Source organism: Pollicipes pollicipes, unplaced genomic scaffold (genome assembly GCF_011947565.3).
Source record: "Pollicipes pollicipes isolate AB1234 unplaced genomic scaffold, Ppol_2.1 Scaffold_2555;HRSCAF=2994_pilon_pilon_pilon, whole genome shotgun sequence".
NCBI lineage: Eukaryota > Metazoa > Arthropoda > Thecostraca > Pollicipedomorpha > Pollicipedidae > Pollicipes > Pollicipes pollicipes.
In genome coordinates, this window is record NW_023596136.1 from 35689223 (window position 1) to 35707769 (window position 18547).

General features: G+C 51.8%; 2 protein-coding genes across 4 annotated transcripts; one reads left to right on the forward strand and one right to left on the reverse strand.

The window, feature by feature from the left end:
• The first annotated feature begins 1350 nt into the window (after positions 1-1350).
• On the forward strand, positions 1351-4892 carry LOC119111010 (putative pterin-4-alpha-carbinolamine dehydratase). 3 transcript variants are annotated; one of them, XM_037234847.1, is made up of 3 exons: positions 1351-1475; positions 3955-4092; positions 4658-4892. In XM_037234847.1, the coding sequence occupies exons 1-3, from the start codon at positions 1473-1475 to the stop codon at positions 4835-4837; spliced, it is 321 nt and encodes a 106-aa protein (XP_037090742.1). In that variant the 5' UTR covers positions 1351-1472; the 3' UTR covers positions 4838-4892. The 3 variants fall into 3 exon arrangements, with proteins under 3 accessions (XP_037090742.1, XP_037090735.1, XP_037090725.1); XM_037234840.1 differs by lacking the exon at positions 1351-1475 and adding an exon at positions 1795-2066; XM_037234830.1 differs by lacking the exon at positions 1351-1475 and adding an exon at positions 2784-2872.
• Positions 4893-5153: 261 nt separating this feature from the next.
• Positions 5154-11765, reverse strand: LOC119110999 (UBX domain-containing protein 1-B). The gene is made up of 8 exons (XM_037234821.1): positions 11604-11765; positions 10033-10086; positions 9145-9231; positions 8653-8814; positions 8278-8386; positions 7876-8013; positions 7369-7549; positions 5154-5604 (listed from the first exon to the last, which is right to left on the reverse strand). The coding sequence occupies exons 1-8, from the start codon at positions 11642-11644 to the stop codon at positions 5561-5563; spliced, it is 816 nt and encodes a 271-aa protein (XP_037090716.1). The 5' UTR covers positions 11645-11765; the 3' UTR covers positions 5154-5560.
• Positions 11766-18547: the final 6782 nt, after the last annotated feature.

An 18547-nucleotide genomic window follows, 5' to 3' on the forward strand; every position in this document is an offset into this window, starting at 1 on the left:
TTTGCAAAACCATTTTCATAAGATACCAGTAACACAAGAATATCCATCTATAGTGACCATGTAAACAAACTTAAGATGGACAATGATAATTCTCTCACACTTTGCAGCCAAACACAGTGATGGAGAACAGAACCTGCAGTCTTCTGTAAACATCACAAGTTTTAATGATGGATTGTGCAACACTGTGTTGTACAATCATACCAAAATTGGAGATTGCATAACCTAATTGCTTTAGTTAAAGTTCTTTAGAGTATGGGGTGTCAGATGCAAAATTAGCCAGGGGATTGAAGAGTGAAAAACAGTAAAACCTGCCCAAGAACAGCCAAAATCTGATTCATCCATCGACTAAGCTCACCTTCTTCTCAGACAGAGGGGGGGGGGGGGGCGGGGCTGGAGCCTCAACTGAATAAGAACCTGCACCTGACTGAGTGCCTGCCTGTCCCTGTATGAATAACCTGTCGATCAAATGACCTAAGATTGTTTGTCATATGTTTCAAACTGCTTGGCTACGAGGACCGGGACCAACAGCCCTAGTGGCATTGTATAATTCCCGATCATTACAAGGTAATATAAGGTAAGGTAAGATTGGGCTCGACAGACAGCTTAGCTTAAATCAAATGTTCAACGTAGTTCAACTAATGTAAAATAGGCATACAACAACGCTCAAACCTCGGTTTGCGTCGCCTTCGATTTGCGTCAGTTAGATAAACTGTAACCGGCCTGAAATAACTGGCGCACATGAATTTCAGTTTTGCCGCCAGGATACAGTGCCTTGCTACCAAATACTCCCAAATCTATTTCTTACCGCCACGGACATTTGGTGGAGCGAAGTGAAAAGCAATGGGTCTGTATTATGCAAGGAAAACGGTCGAATGTGGTATTCATGCATGCATACTTCCATATTTTTGGCAGAATTGTTGCTTTAAAGGCGGCCTAGCGCGAAAGGCATGAAAACGCGATAAGAGATAAACAGTGGTTATCCACTGCTCGGATGCAAAGTTGGGGATCATACAGTTATTGTTCTTCTTTCCACGTCGCACCATGAACGTAATGCCAAATTTTCCAAAGTTTTAAGTGCTCGTTTCCGCTCTCGTACCAGAGATCGTGGAAAGAAGTGCAGAAAGGTTTCTTTTTTCTTTCTTACCATGCAAGCAAAAACTTTGAAGTTGGCTGTTTTTCTCCGTAACGCTAAGTCATAAATATCGCGCCAAGACAAAAAGGATGTTAATAACAAAATAACTTAGATCACGAGTCAAAATTATGCCGCCGCCTGTCGCCGCTTTTCGGCACTACAGCTACGTGGCCTTGCCGGGGGCGCCACAGCGCGGCCGGCCAGCTCCGTCCCGAGCCTCCTCACGCTTTTCAGTTGGCTTGTACGCGCGGTGGCCTCCCAGCGTATCTAAGTCCCATCTCCCGGCCGGTCCAGTCCGGTCCGCCAGCGCCGCGCACCTCGCACCGGCCCGCCCGCACGTATGGTAAGTTTCCACTGCCCGATGCCGCTTGCGGCGGCATTTTGTCCACGCGACGTGCTGGACCCGTCCTACCTGTTTGTGTTCAACACTCGACGAAACACGGCGCGGGTAGCGTTAGCGGCCGTTACACAAACGGCTTCACTGCAAGGCTTGCGGTGACCGCAGATGACCCGTCAGCCGGCAGCCCCGATCCGTGACCTTCGCTAGCGCCGCTGCGTTTCGCCCACCTGGCGGTGCCGCCCCCTCCCCTTCCCCATCAACGTTACGTGGCCGGCCACGGCCGGCGGCGACGGCTTTCATCACTCAGTCGGCGGCCGGTCAGCCGGCGAGCGCTGGGTTAGCCGTCGGTCCGCCGCTTCAGTGCAGTGCGGCGCGCACCCCGGCTGGACAACCGTGACCACCGCGAGCCAAGCTCGCCCTCGGCGCGCGAGTTTGGCCACGGGCCTGCGTCACCGCGCGGTGCCTCGCTGCGCAGAACGGGCCCACCGCTAGCCCGCAGCCATGAGACTGCTGCGGGCGGTGTCGTGGCTGCCCCTCCTCATGGCGGAGAGTGGTGCTCGGCGCGCGGCGGCCTCCAGGCCGGCGTGCCCCAGTGTAAGTGCCGCCGCGGCAGTGCGGGAGCCTCGCACGACGCAGTAGTGCAGCCCGGGGCCGGACGTGAAAGATCAGCGGAGTGGTGAACGCGGGGATGGCTCGTGGGCCCGGCATCAGTCTTTGACAGAGGAGGCAGTCAGAGGGAAAATAAGCCCTCCGTATAAGGACGACTCGGGAATGTTTAAACGTGTTTGTATGACAGCGTGCAGTTTTTGTTTACAGGGAACGGGTTTTTGTCTGAGACGTTGGACCATAAAGAGTGTGCACTGATAAAGCGGGTCGCAGTGGAGTCACCATGATACGGCATTGGAGATGGTCATGATATTGAGACACGGAATGCGGGACCAAAATTACACTTCCCGCTGTAAGTATCTGTACGCACCAAGTGTATAATTATACAGAACTATGCACAATTCTAAGGAATAAACAAACATAATCGAATCAAAGATAACTTAAACGGAAGCAAACCGAATGTGTCAAGATAGAACGCTAAACCAATTAAGCACCGAAGCCGCCCATTCCACCTTTAAAAAAAAAAATACAAAAACATTGCAGCCGGTGCCAGGGTTGACAGTTGGTACACCGATACCGCACACGTATCACCGGCTGGCAGCCACGCCGCGTACGTGACGTGCCCTCGGATATGCCGTAAGTACCAACCCCTGGTATGCATGCTGCCCATCTCTATGAATACTTGTTTGGGCCGACCAGCCCGGCCGGTCGCTATCGATTTCATCCCGGTCGGGAGCGCCCCGGTCGGCGTCGCTGCTCGGCTGAGCCGCAGACGGGCACGGGCGACCTTGACGGTGAGGTGCAGCGCTGCGCGCTGGCAACTGCCTAGCTAGGCTTTAATGTGGAGCGCATTGTGATTTACCGCGTTATGAAAGTGTGGTCACTGGCCGTGGGTGCAGCCAGGCCCTGGTCACACGCCCGTCTGGGCCTGACCATAGAAGCCGGTAGTTAAGAACTTTCGCATGCAGTTTGGTTCCACGCGGGTCGTCTGCTATCCCCCGCAGACTCCTAGTGCGTCACCAGTCGTTAGCATGCGGTGTCGCATACCCTCCCTACCTTTCATAATATGGGCCGTCTGCGAAACTTGTTGCTTTAGTCAGCGTGCGACATCACATGCCACGTTGGCACTGTGACAAACCCCGTGCGCCCTGTCGTTCGGAATACTACACCCTTGTCCCGTGTCCGAATGCCCTCTTCCTACTTGTCAATCCGCCTTTCCAGCTCGAACTTCTGATATGTCATTGATAGCTTTCTTCTCCATCCCAGTTGTTGAGCAAGCATCAGCCACAGACCTGGCGCCGTGCTTGCGGGCGGCCCGACCACGCCAGGCAAACCTTACAGTCGAGCCCTCGACAGGATCTGCAGCTGGAGCTGGACTTTGCCTCGGTCGTGTTTAAAAGCCGTCCGGCCATAGGCCTTGGGTGTTGGGCCACCAGTGCCGTTAATACGATGCCTCGCATTCACACACATTTGCAAGTTGCAACGTGGTTGGCAACGGGCGGGCGATCGGCGAAAGCCGAGATGTTCGTTTAATGTCATGGAATGTGAACTCGCACCGCATCCATGTCAAGGCACCCCATACCGTGTAAGCTGTGCTTGTTACGCTATCATGTCTGGCTAACAACTACAACTAAACAATGAAAAAAACACTGTACATACATACGCTCTTTGCAGCATAAAACACTCAGGTAGCGCCCCCGTACAAACGACGCACTGCTAAAATGGGGTCTCGCTTCGGCATCAGCGCTAGCTAACTGAGAAGAGAATAAACAATACCTTGCAGTTGCCACAAATGACTTGAACTTATCTTTGCAAACAAATGTGCCACAACCCCCGGTGGACATGACTATTTCTTGATACAGTGTTGACCTTGCAGGGCCCTGAATCCAAGAGAATGAAGCTAAATGACGAAGAAAGGACATCACAACTGGACCCTCTGCTGAAGTCTGGGTGGAAGAAAACAGATGGCAGAGATGCCATTGAAAAGCAGTTTGTCTTCGCCGATTTCAACCAGGTGAGCCCCTGTAACCGATGAGCGGAATAGTCATTTTTACACTACTCAGTGCTAAGGTATCGATGTCTTAGGACCTTCTCGTCAGCAGGGATAAAGCATGCAGGTAGAATGAGACGGCGCCAAATTGTTGTGCTGTGCCGCCCGTAAAAGAAGTACAATTTTCAAGAATCAATGCTTACCTTACGCATACAATTTTGATGCTGTGCATTTAACTACTATGCGTTTCGATACTATACGTTTAAGTCAAGTGGCGTGTGTATACACAGTGTCATACACAGGAACATATAGTGCGGTTATCGTCTTCGTGCTATAAGTTTTGAACAACCGGCAACCTTGCGACGTGGAATGCTCGTTAACGTATGCCGCTACCACGTCCACCTTACGTCAAGTCCACCAAAAGGTCACGGCCCGTTCTTCTAACAATCACCCAAATGGTAAACGCAAAGCCACGCCCCAATAGCCCACAACAGACCAGCTCTTGAAAAGCACCGGTTCGCGGGGCCGGAGAGGGCCCAGTGGCCGTGCCCAGCCAGCCTCGTCCTGACCGGGCCGCCGTCCTCTGCAGGCGTTCGGCTTCATGAGCCGGGTGGCGCTGAAGGCGGAGAAGATGGACCACCACCCGGAGTGGTTCAACGTCTACAACCGGGTGACGGTGACGCTGTCGACGCACGACGTCGGCGGCCTCAGCGCCAAGGACGTGACGCTGGCGCAGTTCATCGAGACGGCCTCCGCCGCCGCCAAGTAGAGCCGCCACCATGGAGCGCCTCCGGGGCCGACGGCCGCCGGAGCCAGGGGGGGGGGGGGGGGGGGCGGCGCCCCCGGGGCTGCTACCGTCGGGGACCACTGCCAGGAGCGCCTACCACCGCGAGACGCCGGGCGTGGGGCGGCACCTGGCGCCCAGTCGCAGCCGCGAGAGGCCAATGCGGTCGCTCGGCGGGGAGCGAGCTGAGGGGCAGAGGTGAGGGTGATGGAGGACGCCGGGTCGGATGCAGACACTCCGCGAGGGACGGACCAGTGTGGGCCCAGCGGCAGGAGGGCGTGGACGAATGGGACCAAACACGTGATTGATATTACCTGTATTTCGAGACTCAAGCAACTAAATGTTCCAATGTCGTCGTCTGTGTTTGTGTCGTGTTCGGCAGCAGCACAACGGTTCGACGGCTTCATTCCACAGCAGCGCGGAACAGCCACAGCACGGCAATCACAACGCTCCTGGAAATGTAACGCTTGTTTGCGGCATGCGTCCAACTTGTCATCGAACTTGGTCATTCCGGGACAAGTACAGTCAGTCGACGCATGCTTCAACGCATACGCAAGGGCACTTAAAAGCTGACGGATCTGGGCGCGCGGCAGCTGACACGGGTTCGGCGTGTCTCCGCCCGGCCTCGGGCCGCCGCCCCGGGCCAGAGGCGCCGGCCGCGCCCAATCCCCAGCTGACGTCGTCGGCGGCGGCGCGTCCCGGACGGCATCACGCCGGCCGCGAGATGATGAGCACGGCCGACGGCACCAGACCTGGCGGCGAGGCGCGCCCGTTAGCCGCCGGAGCCGACCAGTTCACACCCACGCCAGGTCGGAGCCGGCACCGGCTGCGCCGTACTGAAGAACACTGCGGACGGTGACGAGAGCAGAGCCCGCTCCGGCGGGCAGAGTTGCGGCAAACAAGGGACTGCGTCAGGTAAGTAGCCAGTTTTCCCAATGGGGGGGGGGGGGGGGGGAAGGGGAGGCAAACGCCAATATTCCCGAACTTCTGCGAAATTGCTAGTATCTGCCATAAGCCTACTGGCTCAGGGGGGCCATGGACATGTGCCCCCCTCCCCCCACCTCTTCTCCCCTCGGCTCCGTCCCTAGATCCGGCCCACTAGAAACCGAGCCTTTAATGTGTACACAGTTGTAACATGCTCTGATCAGAGTTGGCGGGAACCGGAGGTCTCTGCCAGTCAGATTAAACCGGTTAAACCCGATTGTCAGAGGCTACTGCCAGCAACAACTGACGATCAATCGGAACTCAACTTCAGTGATCCATTTAACTTGACGCAGCACATCTGATGCCATTAAGATATTTTATTTAAACAATAAGACAAAATAGCTAACACCCTCAAAAATACAAGGCAATTGCACTTTTCAGCAAGACGTGATTACACTGGCAGAATCAGCGCAGTGGAGCATGCTCTGTGCGTGGAGAAGGGTTCATTCATTACCAGTGAGGCGTGAAATAATGTCATTAAAATCGGGGGTACTTTATGGTACCATATATGATAGAAAAGAGAGGTATGACGTTAGAGTACTGATTATTGAGGCACGTAACTACTCTCTAATGGAGGTCCTATTGAGGCAAGTGACTACTGTCTAACGGAGGTCCCCAGGGTCGATTGAATGTCTATCGCAAATGTGGCATCCACCAGCTTACCACAGCGGACCTGAACTAGATCTGATAATGCCCATCGCCGTAATTTGCGCAATGCTCTGCACATTGTACAGTGCGTTCACAGCCACCTAATGGTGGTGGCTGCCTGCACACTCCCTTTGAGAACAGTGATGCATCACATAAGGCAAATTCATTGGCAGTATCAGGGGACATATGTAGCCAATAGCTGTTACAGCTAACACTTCCTTATGATGCCGCTATGGTGTAAGTGAATTGTTGTTGTGTCCCCGTCTACGAAGGAAACTTAATACAATTTCATAGCGACTAATACAAAGGAAAGATTATTGTTCCTTGAGTTTCTGCCAGTCGATGCTGGTAAAAATCGAAAATTAGCATTCACTAGTCTTAGCCTCCTGAAATACCACTCCCAGCTCTAACTCACATGCTACTTTAGTTCTCTTTGGGTTCTGCATTTGTGCTGCAATAATCATTCTGAAATATATGCGAGCTTCACGAGTGCCAGCTGATACTATTTTGTGTTTATTATTAAGGCGTTTAAGCCCACTTCTTTACAACTGAAACCCACAAGGAAAGCGTCAAAACTTGCGGTGTTCGGGCTCGTTGGGCTTCTGAACTCACGAGATCGCATTTTTGCACTCGCTCTGGGGAACATAAGACAATGGGACTATTCCTTAATAAAACGATCGCCCACCGGTTTAGCACACCGGTCTCACCCCTGCAGTGCTGGCCGCACCATTTCTCTTGGTGTTGCTCCTCTCAGCCATGTGTAACCGTTCAGGCTGTGTACAGCTCAGTCACCAGCGACGCACGCCGGGAGCAGTAAAAGTTCGCCGCGGCGGGAATCGAGCCCGCATCCCCACGCCAGCGGCCGACGCGCCGCACCCACTGACCGAGCGAGTCGAGCGGCTTCTCGTAGTCTTCGGCCGTGAAGACGCGCCGCGGGAAGGCCGTGCCGAGCGTGAACTCGCCGGAGCCGTCGGTGCGGTTCATCTGCACGTACAGCCGCACGGCCGCCAGCGCTTCCTTGGCGGCGAACGAGGTGGTGAGCGCCGAGCCGTCCATCTGCCGGATCTGCGGCGGAGGGGAGGCGGAGGCGGCTTACAGGGCGGCCTGGAGCACCACCGGGACGAGGCGTCTGCTCAGCCCGCCGCTGTCAGACATTCAGCGCAGCACAGCCCAGCCATGTGAGACAGAAACCGCCAGTGGCGCTCACCCTAACCACGAACCCAAGACTCGAACGGTTCTCCATATACTGTTATGTTACGTCCAATGTATGTGTAACACGCGTTGAAAAACATCCACACACCGGTCGCAACGCAGCCTATGGCTGCGGCGTAAGGACCAAGGTATGTGAGCAGCAGTCACAATGGCCGGAGTGGTTAATGGCTGCAGCGCACCTGTAGTCTGGTCATGGAGTACTCTTTCTTGGCGGGCGCCTCGGCAGGGGCGGCAGGGGCGGCAGCCGCAGCCGGAGCCGGGGGCGCTGCAGCCGCCGCACCCTCTGGCGTCTCCATTCCGAACTTCTGTCGCCGCGCCTGCAGAGAGGTGGAGGTCGTAGGGAGATCCGCCACATCATTCTAGTTTAATGATTGAGAGCATAGACGACGCCAACTATCCGCGCACGAATTTCGCTCGGATGTGAGCCGCCGCTGATAGGAAGTCTGTAGCGCACACAGCACCGCGCACAATGTTCCGACATTTTGGGACCACATTTCCAGCAATATAGTACATATGGGGCACATGGTGTCCGTCCTATAACACGTTCAGATGATCTTAACGACGCGATTTAAAAGCCGTACCACTTTGTCAGCCTCAATTTGCTTCTTGACCCGTTCCCTGGCCAGCCGCTCCTCAATCTTCTCTCGCCTTCTCTCCTCTGCGATTTTCTTCATCTCCAACTCTTCCATTCTGGGAAACAGAAAAAAGCCTGCTGAGCGCGGGAACGTCAGCACAAGCTTGTCACCTCCGTGTTCAAAAACGGTCCCTCAGGGCAAATGCGGCTACTTCAGTAATTACATAGACAAAAACTCTGCACCAGCGGCTTAGATATACGCAAAATATGCACAGAATGGAGCATTGTCTTAACGACATCTAGCCAAGCCAGTCGTCCATCGAAGTATACCAAACGTAATAAAATGCTAACTTGTAGTGCTAAGGATGCAGGAGCCTCATACCGTCTCTTGGCGTCTACAATCTGCTTCCCTGTAGCCATCCTATTCTTCTCTTTTTCAATCGCCTCCCTTTTCTCCTTTTCCTCCCTCTCTAATCTTCTCGCCTTGATTTTCTCTTCCAATTCTTTCGCTTTTTGAGCTTTTTCTTCCGCAGTTAGAACCCTTCTGGAAAAGGAGCCCGGCAATATGAATAACCATGCAACAATATGCACATCCACTGGCTCACTTTGCAACGCTCGTGCCGAAATGAAAATAAAACGGTCGCAATGGGCACCATATAAACATGACTATAACTTGCACCCCACAACCCATGCTGCAGGCTCATGCAATGGGTAGGTGATTACATGTTACCATGAAATGCTCTTTGACTGAAGTTCATGCCTGCCCACAGGAAAGAGGTTGTGGTAAATGGATGACTTAACCATGCTTAATGCACCAGCTTACCCACCATGAACAGAACACACTGCGGGCGTTTTCAACATGCCCGACACTTACTGAACCTGCTCCCCCTGACCCTCGGCCGTAGCAGCATCCTCTGGGATGGGGTCATCAATGGTCGGGTCGTCCGAGTGGGACAGGAGCCTGCAATAAAGAGGGTCATCCGAGTGAGACAGGACACTGCAATAAACAGACAGGTCACAACCCACAGTGATCTACTTATATGACGTCGCACGGCGAACGATGCCAGCTACATCATCGATGGGTGAAAGGGGAGGCAAGTCCTGCACACCGTCAATCCCAGACAGCACGACTAATGAATGGAGACAAGACGGGACCCTATAGGCAACTGGAGAGGCCGCGAGACCCATAGCCCAACAACGGCGACAGCTCGAGCTTCTCCAGCGCTCTCCCCACCGTGTACCTTCCCTTCCGGTACAGTCTGAATTGCCATTGGGTTTAGTAATCAAACAAAAATATGTTAATCCGGTAATTTGTTCGGGACAGTTTTGGCTCATAGTGAGGTTACAGCGACAATGTCCACTTATGGGCCAGTCCGTCCCGGTGGCTCAATTGTCCGTCCCGGTGGCTCAGTTGGTTAGAGCGCCTGCCTTCCGATACACCCACCCGTGGCGGGGTGGGTTCGAGTCGCTGTAGGGCGCTCGCTATTTGCCCTTGACAGGTATGGCCTGCGGCCGGTGGCAGCGGTCGCGCTAAAGGTCAGTTGACATCAGAGGGCAGGACGGACCGTGCCGAGCATTGCGGCACGCTAAGCTTTCGCCACAAAATTCTACCGTTGACATGGAATTACGCGATCGGATGGTACGGGTCAGGGCTTACGCAACAAGCACTGCTTAGCATGAGCTCTGATCCCGGAAATCCGTCCATTCAAAGGGTTCGGACCAAATATTTAAGAAAAAAGTATTGTAAAACACGAGTACTCGCCATTCCATTGCAGGTTCAGCTCCCTTGTGTCCAGTCATGGCAAGAGCCTTTTCTCTGTAAGAAAGGCAGGACATGGGTATGAAACGTCACTGCGCCGGTACGCTGACGTTTGCGGCCGTCACCGCCGGCGTGGGCGACGACGACCGGCGATTGGCTAGAATTAGAAAATGTCATTGTTAGATTGCTAACACACCACCTGTGATCAATCAGTGAATTGAACATCAACCAGGAGCTCGATCAGATGCTGTGAGGACCGGGCTTGAGGGGAGTGGAGACACCAAAATAGAGTCAATGTGGCAAATATATAGAGTTGTAACACCAACTTCTAAGTCATTTGCTATTTTTACCAGGAGCTTCTTTATTACACCATAATTACGGTGGTTTTGATACCAACATGGTCTACATGGTCTAGGGTATAAGATCAAGGACATGCATCATGTGGCACCAGCTTCAAGTCCCTGAGAAAGCAAAATGTTTGGTCTGACCAGCATGCAATGGTCAGCTGAAATCTGGGAAAAACTGTATTATCCTGGCATGGAGCAGCCGTGTCACAGAAATAATGAAAGGGGTGCCTCCACGCCCCCATCTGGCGCAATGGCTGTATGCCATTGTTCATTGAGTTTTGCCATTACTCATCATAAGCATGCCAAATCTCAATCATGAATCTGAGCACATTACATGGTATAAATATCCTATATTCCGATATCTCATGCTAAAGCCAGTGAAAGATTTTCTGCTATCTATAACATCTATGGGCTTCAGAAAATGATGCTCTTCACAATCCACAAGGTGCATCCAATCTCAGGGTTTGATCTTACACAACTGGGAAAAACAAATTTTGAAATGCTTAGAAGGCATAAAAGGCTCCTGATGCCTCAGTGATATGACGATCCAGATGGCAAATAACACAGATATGTTCTTGTGCCCAATTACAACAAAATTGTGAGTTCCACCTATGTTAAATAGAAATAATCTTAATAAGGATCCAATCATGAATGAAAAATAAGCAGCAGCAATATCACTATTTATGTTAATAAAGTAGGACTATTACCACAAAGCACATCAAGATAAAAGCCTAAGCACAATTACACATATACCCATGAAGAGGTTGGGGACAACACAAGTGTTAACAAGCATAATGAAAAATATGTAATCCCTATGCCCTGAGCATAGGTGCCTAACTTAATAACTTTGGGCACAATTTAGACACAGAAAGCAGTGAAATCCCCATATAGTCTTATATCCCCAATAGGTCTTAGAGCTGAATGTGACATCCTTACATAATAAGGAGACTCTTTGAGCAATATAAGCCAAGGTTACTGAATGGGGAATGTAGTTTGGGATTTTACAGAACATCAACCACAATATTGAAGCTATTCTGCAAATGAATGGGAACACCTACCAACATGCAGTAATTACAAACCTGATCACATGTAGATGAAATGGGCATCAATATAACCAACATATTCCATTCCATGCATTGCACCACGGTAACTACTGAAAAGCACAAGCTATGCACATTTAAGCCAACAAATTGATCATTACAAAGGACAGGAAACAAAACCACTTACGCTCTGTTTTTTGGAAACCCCATTTCAAGAAGTGTCTCCATCTTTCATCAAAATCTACGGTTGATGTATCCACAAAGAATATCAGCACAACTTTTAACACCTCCCACCCAAGCGCACGACCAAGAAATCACTGCACGGATGAACCCGGCACGTTTCTTGAAATGTCACACATCCACTGCCCTCTCTCGCGAGTTTTTGTTGCCATTCAGTCTCAGAAGACGTTCCTGGCGCAGCGTAAGGCGAAGTGAATCAGCTGTCGTTGCACGAAAAAAACAATTATGCGTTCTCATCATCGAACATCTCTGCCACTGAAGTTTCTGCAAATCAACGAAACCCCGAAACCTAAGAGCTCTGCTCAATGTGTCATTCGGCGTCTTTCTGCATTCTTTTCAGGGCCTTTTGACCTCGCAATGCTTATTTGGGTTCTCAGTGGGGGACTATCATAACGTCCAGGATCACAGCGTACAGTGTTCATATCACAGAAGTGCATCATACAGGGTTTATAATGTCCGAGATGCATCCAATTAAGTGCCCATTGGTGGAGTTTATGACATTCTAGCTCGTTACGTCCAAATCCATGACATCTAACGTCCCTGTAACATCCAGCGATTACGACGTCCAATTGATTAGTGAAAGAAGTGAGAGAAGTGGTGAGCTAAATTATTGCCCATCAATGTATTTACAGAGTCGCACTGCATGACGAATCTGATATTCTTTATTTGGCGCTTGTCATCGATAATTTTTGGACACCTGACGGGCCAGCTTTTTTACTCTCAGTCCGTAGCAGCAGCGCACGCAAGGGGCACAGGGGGCATGAGCCCCCGTAGATTTCGAGGGGGGGGGGGGCAGAAAGGATTGTTAACGAAATATAATAAAACGACTACGGGCCCGACCTGAGGGCCCAAAGGACACGAAAGGCCGGCCGTAGGTCGCATTCAGGGCCTCGGCCCGCCGTCTTGGATCAGGGGCCTCCTGAGTTGAGGGCTTTTATATCAACACCAGCAGCGCACAGTCTGTTCCGCGGCGGCGTGGACTTGAGAGCCCATTCCCCAGGCAGGGACGAAGCTAGAACCTGCGATGTTTTGGCAAGGGGCCCAAAGTCGGCCAGATGCAGTTTTCGAGGGGTCTCCAAGAGCCTGGAGAGCCCACCGGGTTCGAAGATCTAAGATCGGATTAGAGAGTCTAAGAGAATGAGGGGCTGGTTGGAGTCTTATTCATGGGGCCTAACCTGCGTGGGCGGGCCCTCAAATGACAGTCAGAGGGCCCTTTGCGCTGATGGCGAACCCCCTGAGTCGATATGGGCCTATATGTCCGTCAGTCACCACCAGTACCACACAGTCGGCTCCATGTCGGCATGGGTCTGAAGGGCTCACGTCCCGATCAGCCACAGAGCCGAGGCCAGTGATTGACACTGGTCGGGTTCCCCGTATTTATCTGGAGCCCACAGTACCTAACAGTGGGTCCTATGCTCGCAAAGGGCCCCGAGCCGACCAGGGGCATTGTTCGATGAGGCCTGAAGAGAGGCACAGGAAGCCTACCGGAAACAGCGATCAGAGGCCTGACTGGAGGGCTTAATGATCCGAAGAACTGACTGTAGGTCATATAAAAATCGGAGCCCGTAGGGTCGTGACCTAAAATACCAATCAGAGGCTCTCTTACACCGCTTGAGGAACCCTTAATATAGCATGGATGTCTAATTCGGCCACAGACCACGAACACCGAATAGTTGGTTTCCTGTCAGCCTGAACCCTGAAGGCCATTTCCCAAGCAAGGGCGAAACCGGGGCCATGATTTGCATGCGTCCGGGTCCCTGAACCAATGACAGGGTGTCATTGGGGTGACAGGGTGAGTGTTGGTTAGGGGCCCACAGTGCTCAACACGGGGCCATGTGTCGGCTAAAAGCTCGTAGTCAGTCACGGGCTACATTCGAGGAGGTTCGAAGAGGGACCAAAGAATCCCTCGGCACCGAATTTCAAGGCCCGACTGGGTTTGGACCCCACGCCCAACGGTAGTGTCGTGACCTGCAATGTCAGTGAGAGGGCTTCTTTTAGGGCCCTATTATTGGCGTTATTTATCCTTATCACATAGGGCCACGGAGCCAAGCATTTGTTACGGACACAGAGCCAAGCAGTCGCCCCCATGTCCATCTGGTGGTTTGGGCCTTTGAAACCTATTTTCCAAGCAATAACGAAGCCGGGGCCCGCGATTTACAACGCTAGGAGTCCCTAACACAATAAGGGGCTCCTGTGCCGTCCAGGGACCAAAATGCCTGGCAGGGGTCCTGTGGCAGCAAGCGGCCCCGAGTCGGCCAGGAGCGGTATTGGAAGGGACCGAAGAAGAGCCGAGGAGGCTCTCGAGACCAAAGTTCAAGGGCCCAATCGTAAGGCTGATCGGCGTTAAGGGTTGGCTGAAGGTCACATTAAGGACACTACCCGTTGGACCGTGATCTCAAATATCAATAAGAAGGCCTCTTGCACCGATTGGGGACCCCTGAAACAGAGTTTCTCTATTCCGACTAGATATCAATAACACCGAACAGTCGGCTCCGTGTCGGTCTAAGTTCTGGAGTGTATGCAAAAAACTGGAGTGTATGTGCTGATTATTGGACCAGTTGCGGCGATCAGGGCTGTTGTTGCGTCAGTGAGGGTTCCTGCGTCAATCCAGGTTCAACTGCGCGGATCAGAAGGCCTCCCGCGTCAGGGAGGGGACCAATGTGATCTATCCCCCTAAGGGCCTCCGGATCGACCAGGGGATCCCGCCCCGTGTCGCCAGGGTGGCAGCCGGAAGGCACCCCGCGATGGGACGGAATGACACTTCAGTCCTTGGCGGGGAACAATAAGGTGTCCCTAGTTTCCTTTGCAAGCGGACCCATTTCCCGGCAAGAAATAGGGGGTGTCATAAGTGTTGAAGACAGTGGGTCGAAATGAGTTCAATAACGCGTAAAGCCATCCCATGTTTGCCTGACATGTTCGTGCTTGTGCAAAGCCGACATGTGAAAAAACTACATCAAAGGTTTGATATTGCGTGTCATCAATCTCGGAAGCAAGGACAGCAATTGCTTGGGTTATAGTTACCATAAAACTGAAAGATGTTGGCCACTGCGGGTAATACCAGGCGGGCGCCATGCGCGCGAGGACGGCCGTCGTAAAATAATGGCTCCAAATGTCAGTAATATTAAATCGTACCTTTCAAAGAAGAGACCCAGGGTATCTTTTTACAACTTTGGGGTTGTCCTCCGGACAGGTAAACAATTACATGAACGCAAAGAATACAGATCCTGCCTTTACGCTTCCAGTTTCCCAACAGATTCCAGCACCACTTTGCGGTGATGTTAAGGCAGATATGTTCTTATGCAAATATGCAGATAAGGTACTTCTTTTAGATACGTCATGCTCTTCGTTCACCCGTTGGCTACGGCTTAGTGTTAGCCTCGGGGCCGACGTTGCGCAGCATGCGAGGACTGCAACGCCTGGCAATAAGGCTTTTATTGCTAGGATTTGCGAGCCCGCCTGTTCAAAAGTATGTATCTAATTTATATCACTAAGTGATTCTGACTGAATGTTGAGCGTTTCCAGAAAACCATGGGATGGCCATGCTCATGAAAATTGTTCACGCCTTTGTATCGATAATCTGCATTCGCGGAGCCGTCACCAACTTTGCGCAACACAAATACACTTTCTGACGAAGCCTCCAAGCTTTATCGGCTTAGAAAGAGTGCTTTGGACTAGTGTGAATTGAAGAGCTCCGTCCATTTATTTCATGGATTCGTTAACGCATTATTTCTTTACCTTATTGACGCTAAATTCAGGCAGAATTCACGCTACCCTGGCAGGAGCTTCTGGCGTTTATTTCAGTTAAAGGGAGAGTTCCACATTTACATGCGGTCTTGAGCTGAAAGAACCATTCTAAGACCTTTCGGTACTGTTCACAATCCTGCTCTTTTTAAGACCTAACCCCTCAGGTTGTTAAGCCACACGCCCGCGAAAATGAGCAAAGGTATATCGGGGAGAACAGTCACCGATTTACCTTTACCTTGTTACCTTGACGTTCATGACGGCATAATAACGCCATCAGATCTTGCCCATTTCATAAACCATGTGGCGATCGAATGTCAAGAAAAATGTAATTGTTGAGGCGTTCATATCTGGCGCTTGTGAACGCCATTTACAGACAAAACGGCCGCGTTCGATCGGTCGTCACCACGTTTTTCGGCACCAATCATGGCCCAGTATTCGCCCTACGTCACGTAATGTGACCACAAAGTCACGTGGCCTGTTACCCTCATGCGCCGGCTGACGATAATTGCCAGGATTTTGTGTCAGCCCGTCAGCATGGAGAAAAAGCGGAAGGAATGTGGTTGAAATATGACGAACCAACAGGAACCGGTAAGCACCATTCCTCACGTTTGTTTGCATGGGTTGCCTAGAAACGCATGTACGAAAAAGTATATGCCAGCGCGTTAGGTGGGAAAGGGGGTACTTGTCTCTAAATTTAGGGGAGACCGCGACGGGAGATAGATAAGGAGGGAATTGAAATGCCAAGAGTAGTCGTGAAAAGGTGAGTGACAGTAATGGTATGGTGTATGGTCACGTTGTTCAGCAAATTAATAGCGTTATAAGTACACTTAAAATGAGAGGGAACAAAATGAAATGAAGTTGGAAATGGGGAAAAAGCACTCAATATGCGGATGGGATAGATGATGGGTAATATCGGAGCAGAAGCCATGCTTCCAAACACCACTTTGTACGTAGTGTGTCGACGGTAAGCCAGAGTTAGTGTGTGGGGGTAACGTAAAGGTAAAGGAAGGAGGAAAGGCAAAGTTTCAAAAACTCCCGTCAGCCCACACATCAAACGCGCCGTCCACACGCATTACCGTCACGCATTCCGGCTGGCAAATGTGCTGACGACAGATCGAACGCGGCCAACGGCCGCCCAATTTGCTCTCAATCAATATTTCGCAAGATACGATGACGGTTATCAACTCACGACGCATGAGGAGCACACTTCTTAACCAGAGAATTGTTGCTGTCCAGAGCAGTGTTTTCCACCTGATCCAGAGTGTCAGGATTAGGAAAGTAACACTAAGAGTTCAGAAATCCAGCAAATGAAACGTCAGAAGTGAAAGCGAAGAAATCACGGGGCAAGGCACAAGCTGCCCGCACCACAAGCCCCCAACGACTTATCGCCTGAAGAAGTCACCGATCGATCCGGGATCCCTAGATGGTGAGGCCGTTGTAATCATGCACATGTATCGGTGTCGCGGTGCTCGAAGGTGAGGAAACCAGACGAGTGGCAGCACTCCTCTTGAGGAGGCGGTCCGCGCCTGACGCGACGCGTGCCGTCCGACCAGCCAGTGTTGACGACACACCCACCGTCAGCAGTGTTGACGACAAACACCGCCGTCAGCGGCACGGCCTCGAGGTACGACACAGGCCGCAGGCGACGTGTGAAGCAGTGACACGGCCTGCAGCCGTGGCTCATCCCCGCGCAGCCCGGTCAGCAGGCGGTCGTCACTCATCACCGTGCAGGGAAACTCAGGTACAGCTGCTAACCGTCGCCCAGCCGGCCGTCAAACGCGCCGATGGGAGCGCCCAGCCCGTGACCGTGATGATGATAATGATGATTTGAGCTTTGGGTGCTTGGCAGTGCCGATTTCGTAAGTCCATCGTCGTCTATCTGTATTTGGTAAACATCGCCAGGTGCATCAGGCTGTACCGTGCTAAGTCCACTAATACAGCATGTTATTCCAATAAGCCCACTAAGAAAACGCTGTGGCAATCAGCATTCATTATGCCATTGTACGGAGCTCGCAACGAGTCCACGACAGATCCACATGTCATGTCCTGACGTGATTCCAGCGAAAGCATGACGCTGACACCAGCCCGGTTTAGTCTTGTACACAGCCTTCCCACTGAGGGATGCATCGGGCGTTAGATCAAATATCGACATTGGTCGCTACAGCTCGATCAGGGGTTATCATCTAATAACAATCACGCGCAAAACATGGGCCAACGATCGCGAAATAATGAAAAAGGAGTATTTAACAAACATTCTGCGACGGACCAGATGCCTGAGCATTCCAAAACAGCACACGCATTTCCCGTGATACCCGACGGCACAAGTATTTCATTGGGGAATAAAACCGCTAAGAGCGAATGACGTAATGCAGATTAGGTGGTGGTGAACGACAGGTTTGGCATTCTTCAATGCCATCCTGGATGACAAAAAAAACACTGGACACCAAATCACGAATGATAACAAAGGTCGCATAGACCTCAATGACATGGATTGCAAAGCCCGGTACACGCACTAATTATGACGCATGGGGCTCAACAGACGCTGGCGATGGGCACAATACTGTTCAGCAGTCGAAAGGTGTAGACACGCCTTATTACACATAACAACGTGAATCACCACTCGGGGAACAATGAACATAATCACCGCAAATTAACGTTTCCGCTTTCAGCTACATCTCAACGACTACCAAAGGCCAGACGACTGATACGTGGCTGCGTACACCACGCGGTCACGACGAGCCGACCCGAGGACCGGACAGCGCTACCACCGGCGGCGGCGTGCGGGCCTCTCCAGACAGTTGTCAGTGGCTCTTCTTGGCCTTCGCTTTCGCTGCGGCCGCCTTCTGTGAGCCTGCGGACGGACGGCCGAGTGAGCGTGTGACCGGCCGCACGGAAGGACAGGGTGGTCAGCGGCGCCCACCGCGCTCGGCTGCCTTTGCTGGCTGGCCACGGCACCTTGACACTCGGCCGGTTCCCAGAATCCGACGGTCTGAGGCTTGTTACATGAGATTTATCCTAGGAAAAAGGACGACCTTGCAAAAATAATCTGCGAAGAAAAAAATGATACCAAAGCCATAGACAAAAAGAATATCATGCAATCTAGCCCTTCACTTCACTCTGCCTACAAAGAGCCCTGCTCCACCAGCC